We start from the raw sequence: 18,421 nt of genomic DNA on the forward strand, positions 1-18,421 counted from the left end.
ACAGCGGTAGAGCTGCTGCCTTACAGCGCCAGAGACCTGGGTTCGATCCCGACTATGGATGCTGTCTGTACGGATTTTGTACGTTCTCCCCATGACCGCGTGGGTATTCTCCGGGTGCTCCAGTTTTCTCCCACACTCCAAAGACGTACAGGTTTGTAGGTTAATTGACTTGATATAAGTATAAATTGTCCCTAGTATGTGTGTAGGATCGTGTTAGTGTGTGGGGATCACTGGTTGGTACCTACTCGATGGGCCGAAGGGTCTGTTTCCTTGCTGTATCTCTAAACTAAACTAAAGTGCTGGATGAACCCAGCAGACCAGGCAGCATCTGTTGAGGAAAAATGCTAGATGACATTTTATATCCCGACCTTTGCCCTCTACAGATGCTGTCTCCAGCACTTTGGTTTCTGCAAGATTCAAAGATTCAAGATTCCAGCATCTGCATTCACTTGTGCCTCTTAATTTCCCTCCTTACTCAGTTCTGATGATAGGTCTGAGACCTAAACCATCAGTCGGTTCTCATTCCAAAGATGCTGAATGATTGTAAATCCTAATCCCGAAGAATCCTTTCGAATAGTTTCCCTACCACTGACGTGAGGCTCAATGACCTATAGTTCCATGGATTATCTCTGCTTCACTTCTTAAACAAAGGAACAACATTGGTTACTCTCCAGTCCTCGAGGTCTTGTTTGTAGCTGGAGAAATTGCAGAATCTGCTGCAAAATCTCCTCTCTTGCTTTTATTAATAACTTGGGATAGATCCCATCAGGCCCTGGGAATTGATCCACAGTGCCACCTCCTTATTGATTTTGAATTCCCCTTGTGTATTGGTCTTCTCCACACCCATCTCACTATCCTCCACCTCCTTCTCCTTTGTGAATAAAGATGCAAAATGCTTGAGATGGTGGGAGTTTATTTTACACTCAGATCCGGCATGTCTTGCCAAACTTAATGACTGGGCTGATCAACATATTTCTGGTCTGTTTCCAGACTGCAGGCAGCAGATTGAGCAACTCTCATGCAGGTGGGTGGTTGGATCCCTGGCTCCAGCTCACAGCCGGAGGCCTGAACAGAGAAGAGAAAGGGAATGGGGGCGGAGGGGGTGGAGGGGGCGGAAGATTGGAAGGCAGGGAGGAAATCTGAGGCAGGAGTTTGGGGGTAAGGGGGAGGATTTGGGTGGATGGAAATTCATAGATAGTAGCATTGGAGGATATCTTGGCTTTAGTTAAAGGGGAAGTTGGGGCAACTGATTCAGGGAGTAGTGTACAAATATGCTTGAGGAGCTAAGGAGTAATCCGCCTTCTCCTAGCCCACAAGAAATGTGGAATACCGTTAGCTGCTCGAAGGAGTGCTTTGTGAGCCTTAACTCCCTTTTAGATGGGGTTTCTGAGCATACAGTCTAAACCCAAATGGACAATGTGAACCCCGGCTGGCCCATTCAAATAGTTAAATGAGCCAGTGGCCTCGTTGGAGTGGGACAGACAAAAGTGCTGGAGAAACTCAGCAGGTGCAGCAGCATCTATGGAGCGAAGGAAATAGGCAATGTTTTGGGCCAAAACCTCATTGGAGTGGGCTGGTTTGGCCTGATGCTGAGGCACATCTGTTAAGATCAAGGTGGCCAAATTGTGTTCAGGGTTGAGATTTTCAACACATTAATATCCCACCAATTTTCAGGGAATATTTAGCATTGGGGGGAATGCACAACTCAAAATCAAGTAAATTTGGAACGATGGTTCCCAAATATTTTGAACACTAGAATTTTCTTTCCCTCATGACTGGGTTTGTTGTGGAATAATGAATACTGATAAATACAATAATCTAATGGCACTATTAATATGATATTGTTTATTATAGTTGGAAGAGAAATAGCCTGTACTTAGTCTTTCCATTTTATAATTCCTTAGTCCCTGCTTTCAGTTAAGTCACATTTAATTAAGTTATGTGGCCACAGAATGAACTATATCCCAGCCAGACTTCAGACAGAGCACAGCATGTAGTGGAAGTCTTGGCTTGCTTTGTTTCATTCCGGAAAAGGCTGGTGATGAGTAAACATAGGCCAAAGTTCCCATCCTTCCTTCCGACCCTCCCAACCACTCCCACTTTTGTAGCAGAGAGCAGTCAGCTCAGCTCATCACCACCTTGGGTTTATAGAGTCACCTTAACATAGTCAAGAATCTTAATAGTGCCTCACAGAAAGGGAATTGGACATAATTGACACTGATCTAAAGGAGTTTAGTTTAGTTTGGTTTAGAGGTACAGCGCGGAAATAGGCTCTTCAGCCCACCGAGCCGGCATCAACCAGCGATCCCCGCACACTAACGCTATCCTACACACACTGTAGGGACAATTTTCAATTTTACCAAGCCAATTAACCTAAAACCTGCAAGTCTTTGGAGTGTGGGAAGAAACCGGAGACCCCAGAGAAAATCCACGCATGTCACGGGGAGAACGTGCAAACTCCGTACAGACGGCACCTGTAGTTAGGACCAATCCAGGGTCTCTGGCGTCTTAAGGCTACCGCTGCGCCACCGTACCGCCCATGAGTTGTTAAGACTGGACCAAAAGTTTTAAGAAACATCTACAAAGAAAGGGGTTCCCCTATTGGTGACCCTGCTTACAGTGGTACGTACCATTGTATGGATGTGAATCAGTCAGAAATTAAATTGTATGAAAAGGGGGAGATGGGGGGTGGGGCTCAAAAGTTAAACCATAAGGTCCAATTTTGTGTGAAACAGTTTAATAACTTGATGGGTCCAATACAGTTGTCTCCTATGTGACTCTTATGTGGGTGAGTATATGGCATTCAATTCAGGAACCATTTCATGTGGACAGTAAATGCTGGCTCTAACAGAGACACCCAGATTCTGAACTGGGAATGAACTAAGGAATAAAATAGATCTTTTGGAAATAGAATCCTCTTAAACCTGTCGACACAGATAGATAGACACAAAATGCTGAAGTAACTAGAGGCTCAGGCAACACTTCTGGAGAAAAGGAGCAGGTGTGGCAGCACCTGGTGATAGACCACGGGCAGAGCAAACCCTCGGCTCTGGAGGGAGGAGTTGGGTGTCTCGGTGTGGGAGGCATAGGTCACGGGGTTGATCCTTGGGGGTATTTAAGGTCGGGCAACGCCCGTGCCCATTTGAGGAGTAGGGAGGAGCACTGTTAGTAATAAATACGTTTTGTTCACGCAACTTCGTGTTCCGTCTGATTCTTGGCTGGTTTCCTGCGAGTCCCCACTATACTGTGACATTTCGAGAGGGGAAAAGAAGATTGGTTTAAATTTAACATCTGACCTGGAAATTACTCCCAACAGTGCCTTGCTCCCTCCCGGTTGCAATGATGTGCTACCTTAAATTACCTTTGCAGGTCGTGAAGTGGGATTTGGATTGCAAAGGCTGCCAACTTCACTGAATTATCTCGCTGAAAGATACATTTCTTGTATAATAAAAATAAGGGGGACATTTTCTTCACCAATATTTGTAATAAGCAGCAAAGACACAAAGCAACCAGGATGGTGGGACTGAGGCATATACTTACTGCAGTAAGAGTGCACAATCTGGAATGCAGTGGGCATCAAAGCTACCATTGTTAATTGTTTAATATATGGCAACGAATGGAGGTATTATGGGAGCTTTGGGCGGGGAGGGGGGAGGTCCGTGGTAAAACATCCCAAGAACTATGTGATATTTTCAGTGCAATGATGATGGATGGATTAAATAGTCAGCCCCTGCTTTAGATTAGTAGCCGGGCAGAAATATGCCCTGTCTGTGATCATTCATTGCTTTTGTTTGGTCTCAAACAGATATCGCTAAAAATAAATGTTGTAATATACTCTCTGGCTCACTCCGTTAAAATACAAACCATCTGGTTTGCCTTCTGCTATCATGGTAGGCACTGCGCGATACTAACAGGTCTGCTAATCAATTGGAGTGGCTGGTCTCTATCAACTAGTCAACCTTAGACCCAGATATGAGAAGAAAAACTACCGGTGGTGAAGGGTTTGAGAACCAAAACCACCTTCCAGAAGGGTTTTTCCAGGGCTAATTGGAACATAACATTATCTCTAACTTTGTGTGTCTTAGTTCCACTTAACATGTCAAATTTTGTTAAGCCCCATAGACTCGTACAGTCAAGAAACAAGCCCTTTGGCCCACAATGTCCATAATGACCATCAAAGCCCTGCTGATCTAATCCATTTGCTCCATGGCGTTTTTTACCTCAGTGATTCACATGCTTACCCAATTCAAGTGCTCAGCCAAAATGCTTTTGGGAGAGATTCCGATGGGGTAATATTGCAAGTTGTTTATTGTGTACATGTATACTGGCGACTACATTAACATTGCTTCTGTCTTCCTATTTCAGACTGCAAGTTCCGATGCCACTACCGCTGTCAATCCCTGATCCAGCTGGACTGTAACCGGCCAAAGGTCAAGAAGTCGAACCTCGCGGACGGCACAGAACAGGCACTTGAGCAAGACACCAATGTGGTAAGGGATGTAGATCTGTGTGGTAACCTGTGGAGCCAGAGCAGGGGGAGGGGCGACAGACGAAGGCAGGGCAGAAAAACATAGGTTTCCTTTGGACAGCTGGGACAAGGCAGGCCCTTTGAGACACTATGGCAGTATGCCAAGCGCACTATGGTTGTGTAGAAACTAATAGTAGTATATTTGATACTCTTACATAACATTGATCTTATTTGATTCCTCGCTCAGCAACAACCTTATCTCCAGTCAGTATCTGTTAGAGTGACACAGTCGGAACCAGATAATCAATGTCCTTAACCTTGCCCATTGTAAAGGACATAAAATCTGAGCAATTATCTACTCACTCATTCTAATTCAAACTAAATGTACTCTGTGAAATTAATACTGGTAACCTTTAATCTATGAATAATCTTTACTGTTACAAAAGGGACCGTGGGCGGCACGGTGGCGCAGCGGTAGAGTTGCTGCCTTACAGCGCAGAATCCCAGGTTCGATCCTGACTACGGATGTTGTCTGTTTGTAGTTTGTACGTTCTCCCCATGATCACGTGGGTTTTCTCCGGGTGCTCCGGTTTCCATCCACACCCAAGACATACAGGTTTGTAGGTTCATTGGCCTCAGTAAAGATTGTAAATTGTTCCTACTGTGTAGATATTGCTAATGTCAGGGGTGATTACTGGTTGGCAAGCAATGGTCAAAATTTTGGGTCAAGTTCCTGGATCAGGACTGATGGTTAATGTTTAGGGATGATTTTTTATTCAAATTTATATTAATTGAATTTCTGAATGTTCCATTCTGAGGATGCTATCCCATAGAATATGAGAGAGGCTATAATCACCTTTAAACACACACCAAAGAGTTTTTTATTTTTAGAGATACAGCATGGAAATAGGCCATTCAGCTCATTGATTTTTCGCTGACCAGCATTAACCCCAGTCAGTACACTAACACTATCCTACACACCATTTACAATTTTACCGAAGCCAATTAACCTACAAACCTGCCACAAAATTCTCAAAGGCTAGAAAATGACAGGTGACTGGGTTTTGTTTTTGTTTTTGTTTTTGTTTTTGCACTCCTTTTGGAAAACAACATCAATGATGCAGTATAGACTGACTGACATACAGGTTGGACTGGTCTCAGTACCAAACGTTCAATGTGCTTGTTGGAACATGTTCAGGGAGTCGATCACCATCCAAGACTCGCAACAGAACCATCACCACAATCTATTGGCTAGGTAACGTCTCGGCCCGAAACGTTGCCTATTTCCTTCGCTCCATAGATGCTGCTGCACCCGCTGAGTTTCTCCAGCATTTTTGAGTACCATCACCACAATCTGTTGGCTGGATATTCAGTAGAGTCTGCTGCCAGTTACTACTGACAACCTGCTGGCCATTTATCACTGGGTTTAAATCCAGAAGTGTCAAGTGCCTCTCACTGAAAGTGGTTTAAGAAGGTGGCTCATCATGAGGGCAATTAGTTTAGTTTTAGTTTAGAGATACAGTGCGGAAACAGGCCCTTCAGCCCACCGAGTCTGCGCTGACTAGCACATCCCTGCACACTAGGGACAATTTACAATTATACCAAGCCAATTATTAACCGACAAACCTGTACATCTTTGGAATGTGGGAGGACAGCAGAGATCCCGGAGAAAAACTATGCAGGTCATAGGGAGAACGTACAAACTCCGTACAGACAGCACCCATAGTTAGGATTGAACCCGGTAAGGCTGCAACTCTACCGCTGCACGGCCAAAATGATGGCCAATGATTGCTGGCCTTGCCAGCGACATCCAGATCGTAAAGAATGCATGAATAAAATCTGCTCAACTGTACACATTCCTTGAAAGTGACCTAATGTGATCCACAGCAGCACCATTACAACACAGATCCACGGAGACAGTAGAACTGGTGAGCACAATCACTGCAGCGGTTTCTGAGGAGAGCTGAAGAGCCTCAAGAAATTGAGGAAGGGAATTACTGAGCTTGGAAGAACCTGAGAGATAAATGGTGAAAATAAGTGATGGACAAAAGGACAGCCATGAGAAATACAGAGATCATATAGCGAGCGGCCCATAGATTCAATTCAGGAGGCAAGGCTTCTGAGGATTGAAACACCATTTCAAAACTGTGATGTTGATGTATAAGGAGCCGATATGGGTGCACAAATATGGGTGCAACATGATTGGAATTTGTTATGGATTTAGGTACGGGCGGAGGAACTTTATGTGGAATTATCAGATTCTTAGGAATCTTAGAACTTTAGGTTGAACTGCTGATAGATCACGGTGGCTCCGTCTGAAGGGACACGTGTTGCTTTAAATAAGCTACACAGTAGGAAGAGGCCTAGAAGGCAGGTCTAGCCGAGGGGTAGCGGGAAGTAATTGATACACTGGAATTGCATGCATTCCTGCCAGTGCAAGAAAGAATAGCAACATACCAGCTGAGTGCTGCTGTTTAAATTCTTTCCCAGTCATTCCCAGAGCATATTGAGCTTCATTCGTGGTAATGAAAGCAGTGTCTGGGAGACTCTCTCGCTACACAGTGTGCTCATGGGGACGTGGCACCTTGGGGGAAGGGCAGACTAGCTGCCTGTCAGCGCTGCCGGGAGCTCTCCACGGAAAACTCAGCCGTGACAGGGAAGGGAGAGAGGCCTTTGCTGACTTCACAGCTGCTGCATGTGCGCAAAGTCTCATCCCTTCGGGACGGGATAAGGGGGTCATAATATTCAAACAGCCTCGTGTAACATACTTGCTGTGTCTTCACAATTTTTGTATTCCCTTTTGTAGATTAACTGAAAACAGATGGAACTATCAGAGCTCACATTTGTCTCTTTCATTCTCTCGCACTTTCTTCTTGGGCTGTGGGCTTGAACTGTTTGTGTTCTGGTTCCTCGTGTGAATTTCTTTATGTCCTTCAAAAATACCTGTGTAACAGCCTAGATAGACACAAAACACTGGAGTGACTCAGTGGGTCAGGCAGCTTCTCTAGAGACAAAGAAAAGGTGAGTCTGAAGTCTGAAGAAGAGTTCCGACACGAAACGTCACCTATTCTTTTTCTCCAGAGATGTTCCAACATTCTGTGTCTATCTTCGGTGTAAATCAGCATCTGCAATTCCTTCCTACATACTTTGTTACAGTCTAAGGCCATACCTCCGACGTGCAGATATAATGTGAAAATCCCCTATCATCTGACCACAGGATCAGCCTGTTTTAGATTTGGCAATAGGCGGAGTAGTCTTTTCTAACTGTCTCTAACAAGATGTCCTACAATTTCCACCCACAGCTCTGGGCTTCTAATCATCTCGATTTTCTTTGCTTTACTCCTGGTGACTGGCAGAGTGGCTGTCACTATCAGCAGTGACTGGCACACATTCTATCACTGTGAGCAGTGGTGGACATAGTTGCTGACACTGTCACCATAGAGGCTACAGCTCTGACCATGAATCGACCACCGTCCATGTATCTGCTTCTGAGGCAGATCTTCAGCAATGAAGATGACTTGCTAAGGATTCTGAGGTGACTGAGGCCAATGTGGGAACCGCAGACCCTCCCGCAGAGGGGGAAGTCTGGCTTGTTACGTGGTTCACTCCTTCCGCTCTCTGCATGGTGTGTCTGTACATGGACTTGTGCTTCTCAGTACCATCCAGAATGTGTTTTAAGCAAATATTAGCCAGATATTCAAAAGAGTTGGTGGGAATGTTGCATTTCTTCAAGTAGGCTTGTATCTGGCTTTTGACGGCACTGGACCTATACTAGCTGGAGTTTAGAAGAATGAGGGGGGACCTCATTGAAACAAACAGAATAGTGAAAGGCTTGGATAGAGTGGATGTGGAGAGGATGTTTCCACTGGTGGGAGAGTCTAGGACGAGAGATCATAGCCTCAGAATTAAAGGACGTTCTTTTAGGCAGGGGATGAGGAGGAATAGTCAGATGGTGGTGAATCTGTGGAGTTCTTTGTCACAGAAAGCTGTGGAGACCAAGTTTGTGATATATTTAAGGCAGAGATAGATAGATTCTTGATCATTACTTGTGCCAGAGGTTGTGGGGAGAAGGCAGGAGAATGGGGTTGAGAGAGAGAGAGAGATAGATCGGCCGTGATTGAATGGCGGTGTAGATGATGGACCAAATGGCCTGATTCTGCTCCTAAAAGGTGTAGACTTATGAAGAGGAGGTAGCACTGTAGAAAGGGGCCCGAGCCAGGGTAATGCTTAAATGTACAGTCTGATGGCTCTAAATGAGGAAATGAGCTCCTTGATGATTTTACAGCTGAGTAAAATTCCATGCCCCCACACACAGATTATGGGATAATTCTGCATGAACAGACAAGTTCCAAAGGAAAAAACTCCCTCTTCGCAACCAGGCCCATACCTCTGCAAGGTATTGTAGATCACAGTCTATACTTGAAAGCTTTATTTAATTTTAGTTTGATGTTGTAAATATACTTTTTGAAATATGCAATCAGATCAACAAGCATCATCTGATTGAAGGTGGATGGGTGGCGTGTTACCATCATTGTGATCAATGTCCCATGAACATATTCCAGACACTGTTTCACAACTGGTGTATGTATACCAGCTCTTCAGCCAGACCGATGGGATTGGATTTGCTTCACAGGATGATGCCGCATGTCTGCTACCTTTTACCCACCAGGAGAGCCTTTGCCTAAACATTGTCCCTGGACTCGACTTGTGTGGGAATCAGTACGTGGAAGGGGAAATCAGACATGGACTACCCTGGCCTTCCGAAATACAAAGTAATTTAAACATTCTTAGTAGGTCAGGCCACATCTGTGAAGAAAAATGAAAGATAGACGCAAAGTGCTGGAGTAACTCAACAGGTCAGGCAGCATCTCTGGAGAAAAAGGATAGATGACGTTTAAGGTTGGGACCCTTCTTCAGACTGCAAATTGTGAGAGCTGTAGATGAGAAAAGATGAGACAAATCAGAGCCGGCAACAAATGACCTCAGGCAGAGAAATCAAGTTGCCTGAAGTTGACAGGGTGAAAATATCAAAGACCAGAGGGCCTTAAGGTGAGAAAGGAAAAGTTTAACGAAGAAATGCCTGGCACATTTTAACATAGAGTTTTGGGTACCTGCAACTTGCTGCCATGGATGGGTGAGTGGAAACTGATATGATAGTGGTATTTAAGAAGCTTTTAGATTAATGCATGTATATGCGGGGAATGGAGATATAGAACACGTGAAGGCAGAGATTATAAGCAAACACAAAGTGCTAGAGTAACTCAATGGATCATGCGGCATCTGTGGAGAACATGGATAACTTACTATAGACACAAAAAGCAGGAATAACTCAGCGGGACAGGTAGCATCTCTGGAGAGAAGGAATGGTTGACGTTTCGGGTCGAGACCCTTGTTCAGACCCGAAACGTCACCCATTCATTCTCTCCAGAGATGCTGCCTGGACCGCTGAGTAACTCCAGCTTTTTGTGTCCATCTTCGGTTTAAACCAGCATCTGCAGTTCCTTCCGACACAACTATAACTTACGGTTGGGACCCTTCTTGGGGCAAATTGTGGGGTAAGGGGGGAAGCTGGGAGGGACTGGACAAAGCCTGGCAAGTAATGGGTGGATACGGAGAGATTCATCTAACGGCATCATGTTGGACACAGACAGTGTGGACTGAAGGGCTTGTTCCTGTGCAGTACTGCATCCACGTCGAGCGAGACACGTCCAATATGATATTGGCCGGATAATCACAACAATATCATCGAAGGCACGTAGGATTTCACGAGACAATGGCCAGGCGGGGAAGCGATGTTGACTGATGGTCCTGATTTCATTCTGTATTGCTTCTGTTTTCTAACCGAGAGGCTTGATAAAACGAAGACAGGCACAAAATGCTGGAGTAACTCAGCGGGTCAGGCAGCATCTCTGGTGAAAAGGAATAGGTGACGTTTCGGGTCGAGACCCCTCTTCAGACTGAGAGCCACGGGAGAGGGAAACAAGAGTCATGAAAGGAGTTTGGAAGGGCAAGGGTTAAAACTGCTATATTTAGCCGTTGAATAGTTCGGAGATGAAATCAGTGGCGTTGCACATTAAAGGCAGGAAGAAGGCGGGGTCTGGTTGCATCGCACATCCCCCGGACTTCCCCCTTCCAGCAAATCAGCTCCAGAGATTTGCGGTGTGTGTATTTTCCAATTTCAACGGCCGTGAGCGAGAGAGAGAGACAGAGAGCGAGTCCTCGCTGAGTTGAGACAATACAGGGGCAGTCCTGAGACTGAGACTGAGCCAGCGAGAGAGCCCACTGTTGTGTAGAGACGGCCGGTTGAGATCGGGGTTCCTCCACTCTCCCAGCGCACTTTTACCCCCCCCCCCCCTCCCGAAAACAAACATACATTATTTTCATTGTCAATAGTGAAATCCCCCTCCCCCCTCGTTGTTCCAGATGACGTGGACCAGCACTAGCAGCAGTGGTTACTGCAGTCAGGAGGAAGACTCGGAGTTCGAACAATTCTTCACTGCTAGGACCTCCTTCATTAAGAAACCCAGAAAGTACAAGGTGAGTTGCGGGACGTTGGGAGCCAGTGTGGTGATGGGGTGATGGGAGATGGGGCTTGGATGAGTGGGAAAGGGGACGGAGCCGGGGGAATATGGAGCGGAGCGCCCCAAAGTGCTTTCACAGTCAAACGGGGCACAAAAAGTGTTGGAGTAACTCAGCGGGTCAGATAATATCTGTGGAGAGCATGGATGGGCGACTTTCGGATTGGGGTTTGAACAAGGGTCTCGACCTGAAACGTCACCCATTCCTTCTCTCCTGAGATGCTGCCTGCCCCGCTGAGTTACTCCAGCATTTTGTGTCCATTTGAAGTTCGTTGTCTAGGAAGGATCGACAGATGCCGGTTCATAAAGGCGATAGATACAAAATGCTGTAGTAACTCAGTGGTCTATCTGCAGCGGTATATCGGCCTTAAAATTCACAGGGCATGGAAAGAGGTCATCTGGCCCACGCGGACGAGTGCTCACAATAGAAAATAGGTGCAGGAGTAGGCCATTCGGCCCTTCGAGCCAGCACCGCCATTCAATGTGATCATTGCTGATCATCCCCAATCAGTACCCCCGTCCATGCCTTCTCCCCATATCCCCTGAGTCCGCTATTTTTAAGAGACCTATCTAGCTCTCTCTTGAAAGCATCCACCACCCCCTGAGGCAGAGAATTCCACTGACTCGCCACTCTCTGTGAGAAAAAGTGTTTCCTCGTCTCTGTTCTAAATGGCTTACTCCTTATTCTTAAACTGTGCACCTGGTTCCGGACTCCCCCAACATCGGGAACATGTTTCCTGCCTCTAGTGTGTCCAAACCCTTAACAATCTTATATGTTTCAATAAGATTCCCTCTCATCCTTCTAAACTCCAGTGTACATGCCCAGCTGCTCCATTCTCTCAGCATATGACAGCCCCGCCATCCCAGGAATTAACCTGGTAAACCTACGCTGCACTCCCTCAATAGCAAGAATGTCCTTCCTCAAATCACCCATCTATGTTACTACCATCTTCTAGACATTGACTCATAGCCTTCTATGTCTAATGGATTCAAGTACTCGTCTAGACTGCTCTTAAATGTCTCTAATTCCAGCACTTCTTCGGCAGCTCGCGCTACATTTAAAAAAAAAGTTAAAGCTCCATCAAATTCCAACAGTTCGCTCGGTTTCACCACCTTGAGCAACTACCATGGGAAGAAACATTGGCTGGGGAGGGAGGGAGCGAGTTCAGACGTATAATAGTTTCACCACAAGGCAGAAACTGGTCATATACGCACTGACCTACCTTGTCCCCATCCCTATCTCCAGCCCCACCACTTTAAGGAACAATGTTGCTTGAGATTATCTCAACTGGAGGGTGGTGATTGACTTGCCCATTCTTGCTGCCCCCACACCTAATTCTAGAGCGGCTTGGTTCTGCTTATTTTGATATTTTTTCTAAATTTAAACGCAAAACTTCTTTGATTTAAACCAACATCTGCAGTTCATCCTACACAATCCAACTGAAATTGGCCAGAGCAGATAGACTCAAAGTGTTGGGAGTAACTCAGCGGGTCAGGCAGCATCTCTGGAGAAAAGAAATAGGTGATGTTTCAGGTCGAGACCCTTTTACAGTCTGAACGGTCTCGACCCAAAATATTCCTTTTCGCCAGAGACGCTGTCTGACCCGCTGAGTTACTCCAGCATTTTGTGTCTATGTTCGCTGTAAACCAGCATCTGTGGTTCCTTCCGACATACATTGCGCAGAGCAGAGTTAACTTGGAATTTACAAGGTTGCTAGGTAACCAGTCCAACTAAAGCTTTAATGTCTGTACAGAGGGTCCTGATTAAGGCCCTGGTTTCCAGAAGAGCTCTGAGACCGGCTTGCACTGAGGATTCCACGTGTGCACAGCTTGGATTTTCATAGTCCAGCTCACTCTTGCTTTATTTTTTTTGGCCAACCCTCTACTCCAAAGCACCATTCTTCCTGTGCGTCATTCGAATAACGCATTCTGCACGTGTGTGGTTATTTTGAGAGCATCGAAGGTAATGATGGTACTTCTGTCAATTTCACAAAAAAATACTCCGCATTGTTTCGTTTTTCTTAAAATATAGAATCCTACGCATCCCTATAAGTGATAGAGTTCAGGGGAGAGATGCAGGAGAATCGACATCGTAGATCTCCATAGATAAACACAAAGTGCTGGAATAACTCAGCGGGTCAGGCAGTATCTCTGGAGAACATGGATAGTGATGTTTCAGGTCGGGACCTTTTCTCAGATCTCCATGCCCACTTTGCACTGTTCATCCTGTTCGAACTCTTGAACCTCTACTGCTTGCACTGTTGCTTTCCTTGATGCCTCAATCCTTCTCAAACTCTTCTAATGTTCAGTTTCACATTCATGTCACACTTAACAGGCAATTAAAACAGTACGGGCAATGATGCAGAATTAGTTGGCCTTGTGTTCAGTTTTGGGGAAGGTCAGATTACCAGACCACATCCACCATGAATCTGGAGATTCAAGAGACTGCAGACTCCATTGTCTGTGGATGGAAAGGAATGGTTGACACTTTAGGACAATACTGAATGTTACGAAAAAAAAAGGCACAAAGTGCCGGAGTAACTCAGCAGGTCAGGCAGCATTTCTGGAAAACATGGATAGGTGATATAGATAGACACAAAATGCTGGAGGTAACTCAATGGGTCAGGCATATTTAGTCAACATGTTCTCCAGAGATGCTGCCTGACCCGCTGAGTTACTTGTGCCAATCTTTGGTATAAACCAGCATCTGCAGTTCCTTCTTATTCCATGATTAGGTGATGTTCTGGGACAAATCTGAAGAAGCATCATCTATCCATGTTCTCCAAAGATGCTGCCTGACCTGCCAAGTAACTTCAGCACTTTGTGCCTTGTTTTGTAAGCCAGCCTCTGCAGTTCCTTGCATCTTCAAAGATGAATCTATTTGTTCACAGCGAGAGGTCATTTTCATTTGGAGTCCTTTTGTGAAGTCCTGCAGTGTTAAGGAGTTGCTCTTTTATTTACAGTCCCGAGGCAAAGATTCCACATTGTTCCTGAAATAATTGATAAGGGGGATATCAATGTGATAGGGCAGTGCCTAGAATGACTGCAATCACTCGAGGGCCTCGGGATTAATGAGCTCATTCAATTTCAAAAGATTCTTCTGCTGTGGTCAGAGATTAGTTCAGCTGCATTTTTACATGAAGCAGTAGGCCTGGCGAGGCTGGAGTAGTCAGCAGGATGTGTGATACCAGACAGCCTGAGGGTGTTCCACGTGGACTGCCCATCCTCCCGCTGGAATGTGATGATCTAATAGTTAGTTGAATACAGCGCAGCCGGAAGTATGGTCCTGGGCTGTGTGAATGCAGGCAGTCAGTAGATAGTCCGTGTGGGAAGTTTCTACACCAAAGAGTATAAGATCGTGCGAGGAATAGATCGGGTAAATGCACATAGTCTTTTACCCAGTGTATGGGGAATCAAGAACCATAGGACATAGGTTTAAGGTGGCGGGGAAAAGATTTAATAGGTAACTGAGGGGGACCTTTTTTTTTACACAAGGGGTGATAGGTATGGAACAAGCTGCCAGAGGATATAGTTGAGGCAGATACAATCACCACATTTAAAAAACATTTGGATAGGTACATGGATAAAATAGGTTTAGAGGAACAAGAACCAAACACAGTGTAGATGGGGCATGTTGGTCAGCATGGGCAAGTTGGGCTGAAGGGCCTGTATCCAGGCTCGATAACAAAGGCAAATGGTTGGTAAAGAAGCTGTTGGAGAAACTCAGTAGGTCAGACAGTATCTGTGGAGGGAAAGGAATCATCGACATTTCAGGACAATGTTGACTCTTTAAAAAAAAAACAGTGCTGTAGTAACGGGGTGGGTCAGGCTGAATACACTCTCTCAGTATGCATTCCTTATCTACATGCTCTTGGCTTCCTTCCTTTCCCCTCCCAGAATCCTGGGAACATTTAGATTTCCCTTGCCATTTTCCTCAACTATTTACTTTTTAAAAAGAAATAGAAGCCTTAATCTAAGCATGCCACTCATTCAATTCAAGTTGTGTTTATTGCCAAATGAGCAAGTCAAGTGAGTTACAGGTTAATTGAAAAATCTTGCCTACGGTGACATCACAGGCTTATACAAACACATAAGCACCAAACAACACACAAAAACATAAATGCTACAAGACAATGACAAGGAAGAGATGGCGAAAACACAGATTTTGACAAGTGCAAAGCACAATTAGAAAACAAGTGCGTGGTAGTGCAAGAGTTGGTCCAGCGTTCTGCAGGATTCTCCCATCTCTTTATGCAGCGTCGGTCTATGTCCTGCACTGAAGGGTGATCATTCAGTTCTTTATAATAGTACGTTTTATGGTCCCTCATACTGGAGATGGATTGAGTACCCTCGGGGTAAAGGGCTCGGTTTTGTGCTGTACAACTGACCTGTTTCAGTTTTGTGTTGTTTCTTTGATAATGGTATTTACAGTCTTAGGTATTTAATCATTGTGAATAAATAAGGGAAGTTAATAATTTGCCCATCCCATATGGATTAAATCTATCTCTCAAAAGAAGGTAACGGCAGGTTAGCGGTTTGGATATTATGTATGTATGCAACACATACAGATCTCTGTGTTTGCAATGCTGGATATCTCATGCAGTATTAATGAGTACTAGATCTTTTTCATATATTATTTATGAATTTAGATATCACACATGTAAAGGTCTTTCCTCCAGAACTTGTATCTCCAAATAAATAGTTCCATAACAACCATTGTTTTCACACCCTGAATTCTTGGAGATTCTCGAGGCAACAATTAAATGTATTAGCAAGCGATTGTTATTATTCAGATGACTCGTTTGATCGGATGGATCATGGTGTTTATCTAGCAGCGGGGAGCTCTGATATCCTGGCTAACAGTTATCTATCGAGCAACATCAGTTAAGAAACAACTAGCTGATCATTCATCTCTTTGCTGCTTGTGGTGAAACAGGCTTGTAAATTAGCCACGTGTAAAGAATAATAATTTACAATTCATTGGCTCTCATGTACTTTGATGTCCTAACTATGAAAGACAGTGTATCACACAGTTATTTTCAGAGATTGAGATTGTTAAGAATATAGCAACAAAAATAGTGGGCTGTTTAGTTCCAGGAATTCCATTCCAACAAGCTTAAATAGTTGGGGGAGAGGGGGTTTCGGGGGGGGGGGGGGGGGAAAGTTGGAGGGGTGGTGATGAGGTGGTCAGATTCACTAGCTAGATTACCTAGGCTAAAAGGGTTAAATTGAGGACTAATTACAGGGATTAGATTTGTAATCTCTTGAGTACAGAAGGATAATCAGATTGAGTTGTTTAAGATGATCAAAGGAGTTGGTAGTAGGCTGGAAAGTGTTTAGTTTGGGGGAGGTCAGAATAAGGATGTTAGATCTGGTCTTTTTCGGGGTGATTGACAGAATGCATTGCTTCCTTCAAAGGGTTGGAGAAACATAAAACTCTTCCCATGAGAAACCATTGAGGCGAGGGCACAAAATGAAAATTTGAAGACTGATTTGAAAGATTTCAATTAGACACGACTATAATGGAATATTAAACCAAAACTGGTAGCTGGAGGCAAGGTACAACACGATCAGGATCTAGGTAAACGGCACACCACTTGACCAACCATTGGTCATCTGTCCTATTTTCGTGTTAAGTGACTGGTGTTGAGTTTACTGTAGATTGATAATTTTCTGTGAAGCCATTTTAGTGCATCATTAAAGAAGAACTTGTTGGGTGTAGTGGAAAATGGGTTCATTGTGTGTTCTATGCACTGGGTGTAGCTTCAGACTTCCAGTGCCATTTGCCAAAACGCACTACGGTTTGCTTCGTAAGTGTGCAGGGAGTCAAGCAACGAAATCTCCTGAGATGTGATGTGCACAGGATGTGGCTTTCCTTTCGATAATGGACCCTCCGGGAATTGTTTGACGCATCCTGAAGACATTGACAGAAACTGCCAAGCAGTTTTCCTTCCTGAATCCTTCAGCTGTGATTAATTTTAGTGTGAGCACATTTTAGTTTACTCTCAGCTAAAAACAAACTCTGAAGCTTTTGTACCTTTCTTTTGATCAAATAAGTTTTTGTTACTAGTCTGTGGTCCTGTGGCACATCAAATGACACATTCTCTGCTGTTCATTCTTATCACCACTGCTATGAATCCTTTTTCCTTGAGTACAAGTCAGACTGGTCAAGTGAAGGACATAGTGAATCTGGCACATCTACTAGAGCCACTGTGTCGTACAGCATCATGGACCTTAGCTTGGTTCTGACCTTGGCTGCTGTACGTTCTTCCTGTGATACACAGTTTCCCCAGCTATTCTGGTTTTCTACATTACCTCAGAGACGTGCGAGTTGGTCGGTTAATTGGCCATCGCAAATCACCTCTAGCGTTCAGGTGAGTGATGGAAACTGGGGGAAGCTGAAAATATGGGAAGGAAAAAAAATGAGATTAGTGGTTGACAATTGGTGTAGACTCGGTGGGCACAAGTGCCTGTATGTATGCTGTGACGTGAACTCTTAAATAATCCCATGATTCTATCACAGTGAAACATTGGTGACCATCAATTAGCCTATGCAATTTGTGTGATGGCTGATGGCAAAAGTAATTGTGGAATATTCTCCCCAATCTTCCTCTTGCTTCCTCTCTCCTTTAAGATGCACTGTACTGTTCTTATTAAACTTTTTGATCCCTGTCATATTCTTTGTCTTTGATTTTTTTTTTTAATTGAGTGCATAGTAAAGGGTGAATTATTGGACTAGCAACAGAGTTCTGGACTACTGGTCCAGAAAATGAGTTTAGATCTCACCACGGCAGCTGGGGAATTTGAGGTCAAGCTCATAAACGAAACTGGAGAAAAAGAATCTAGGCTCAGTAATTCTAACCATGAGCAAGCAGTTTGCTGTAAAGAACCCACACTGTTCGCCTGTTCTGCTGGGAAGAAGTCTGCCACTTTAGCCAATATCTCACCATTGTGGTTAATACATTTTGCAATAGAACTAGACAGTGAAGGCCACACAACAAATGTTGCCTTTACCCGTGATGTCCACTTCCTTTGGACAGAGATGAAAAATAGTTGTTCTGAGGCAGTTTGGGACACATTATGCTAAAGGTGCTGTAAAACTGTGGCCAATGAATGGGTAAAATGGTGCAAAAAAGAGTATACTAAATATCAAATGTTAATAGATGGCCTTTGGACCACCAAAGGCTCTTCTAAGCACTTATATGCTAAAGATGGAAAGGATGTACTGTTAAGAAATGAGTACATGAGAAACAAAAGCAGAAGTGGGCCATTTGGATCTTGTTGGCTGCTCCAAGGGGTTGGATGCGGGGCACGGGAACTAGTCATTTGACATTTGTATAAACCACCACATTGAGTCTGGAACCAGCGGGCCATG

At 44.5% G+C, this 18,421-nt stretch overlaps 1 protein-coding gene across 2 annotated transcripts in view; it reads left to right on the forward strand.

Moving 5' to 3' along the window:
- The window catches only part of rassf1 (Ras association domain family member 1), a 57,167-nt gene that overhangs the window by 29,642 nt on the left and 9,104 nt on the right, over window positions 1-18,421 (forward strand). Inside the window, exons 2-3 of one of the 2 annotated variants that reach the window (XM_055647754.1) lie at window positions 4,366-4,490; window positions 10,892-11,005. In XM_055647754.1, coding sequence (XP_055503729.1) covers window positions 4,366-4,490; window positions 10,892-11,005 — 239 coding nt within the window. The remainder of the gene's footprint in view (window positions 1-4,365; window positions 4,491-10,891; window positions 11,006-18,421) is intronic. The other variant, XM_055647755.1, reaches the window with a different exon arrangement.

This window comes from Leucoraja erinacea, chromosome 16, assembly GCF_028641065.1.
Source record: "Leucoraja erinacea ecotype New England chromosome 16, Leri_hhj_1, whole genome shotgun sequence".
Taxonomy (NCBI): domain Eukaryota; kingdom Metazoa; phylum Chordata; class Chondrichthyes; order Rajiformes; family Rajidae; genus Leucoraja; species Leucoraja erinaceus.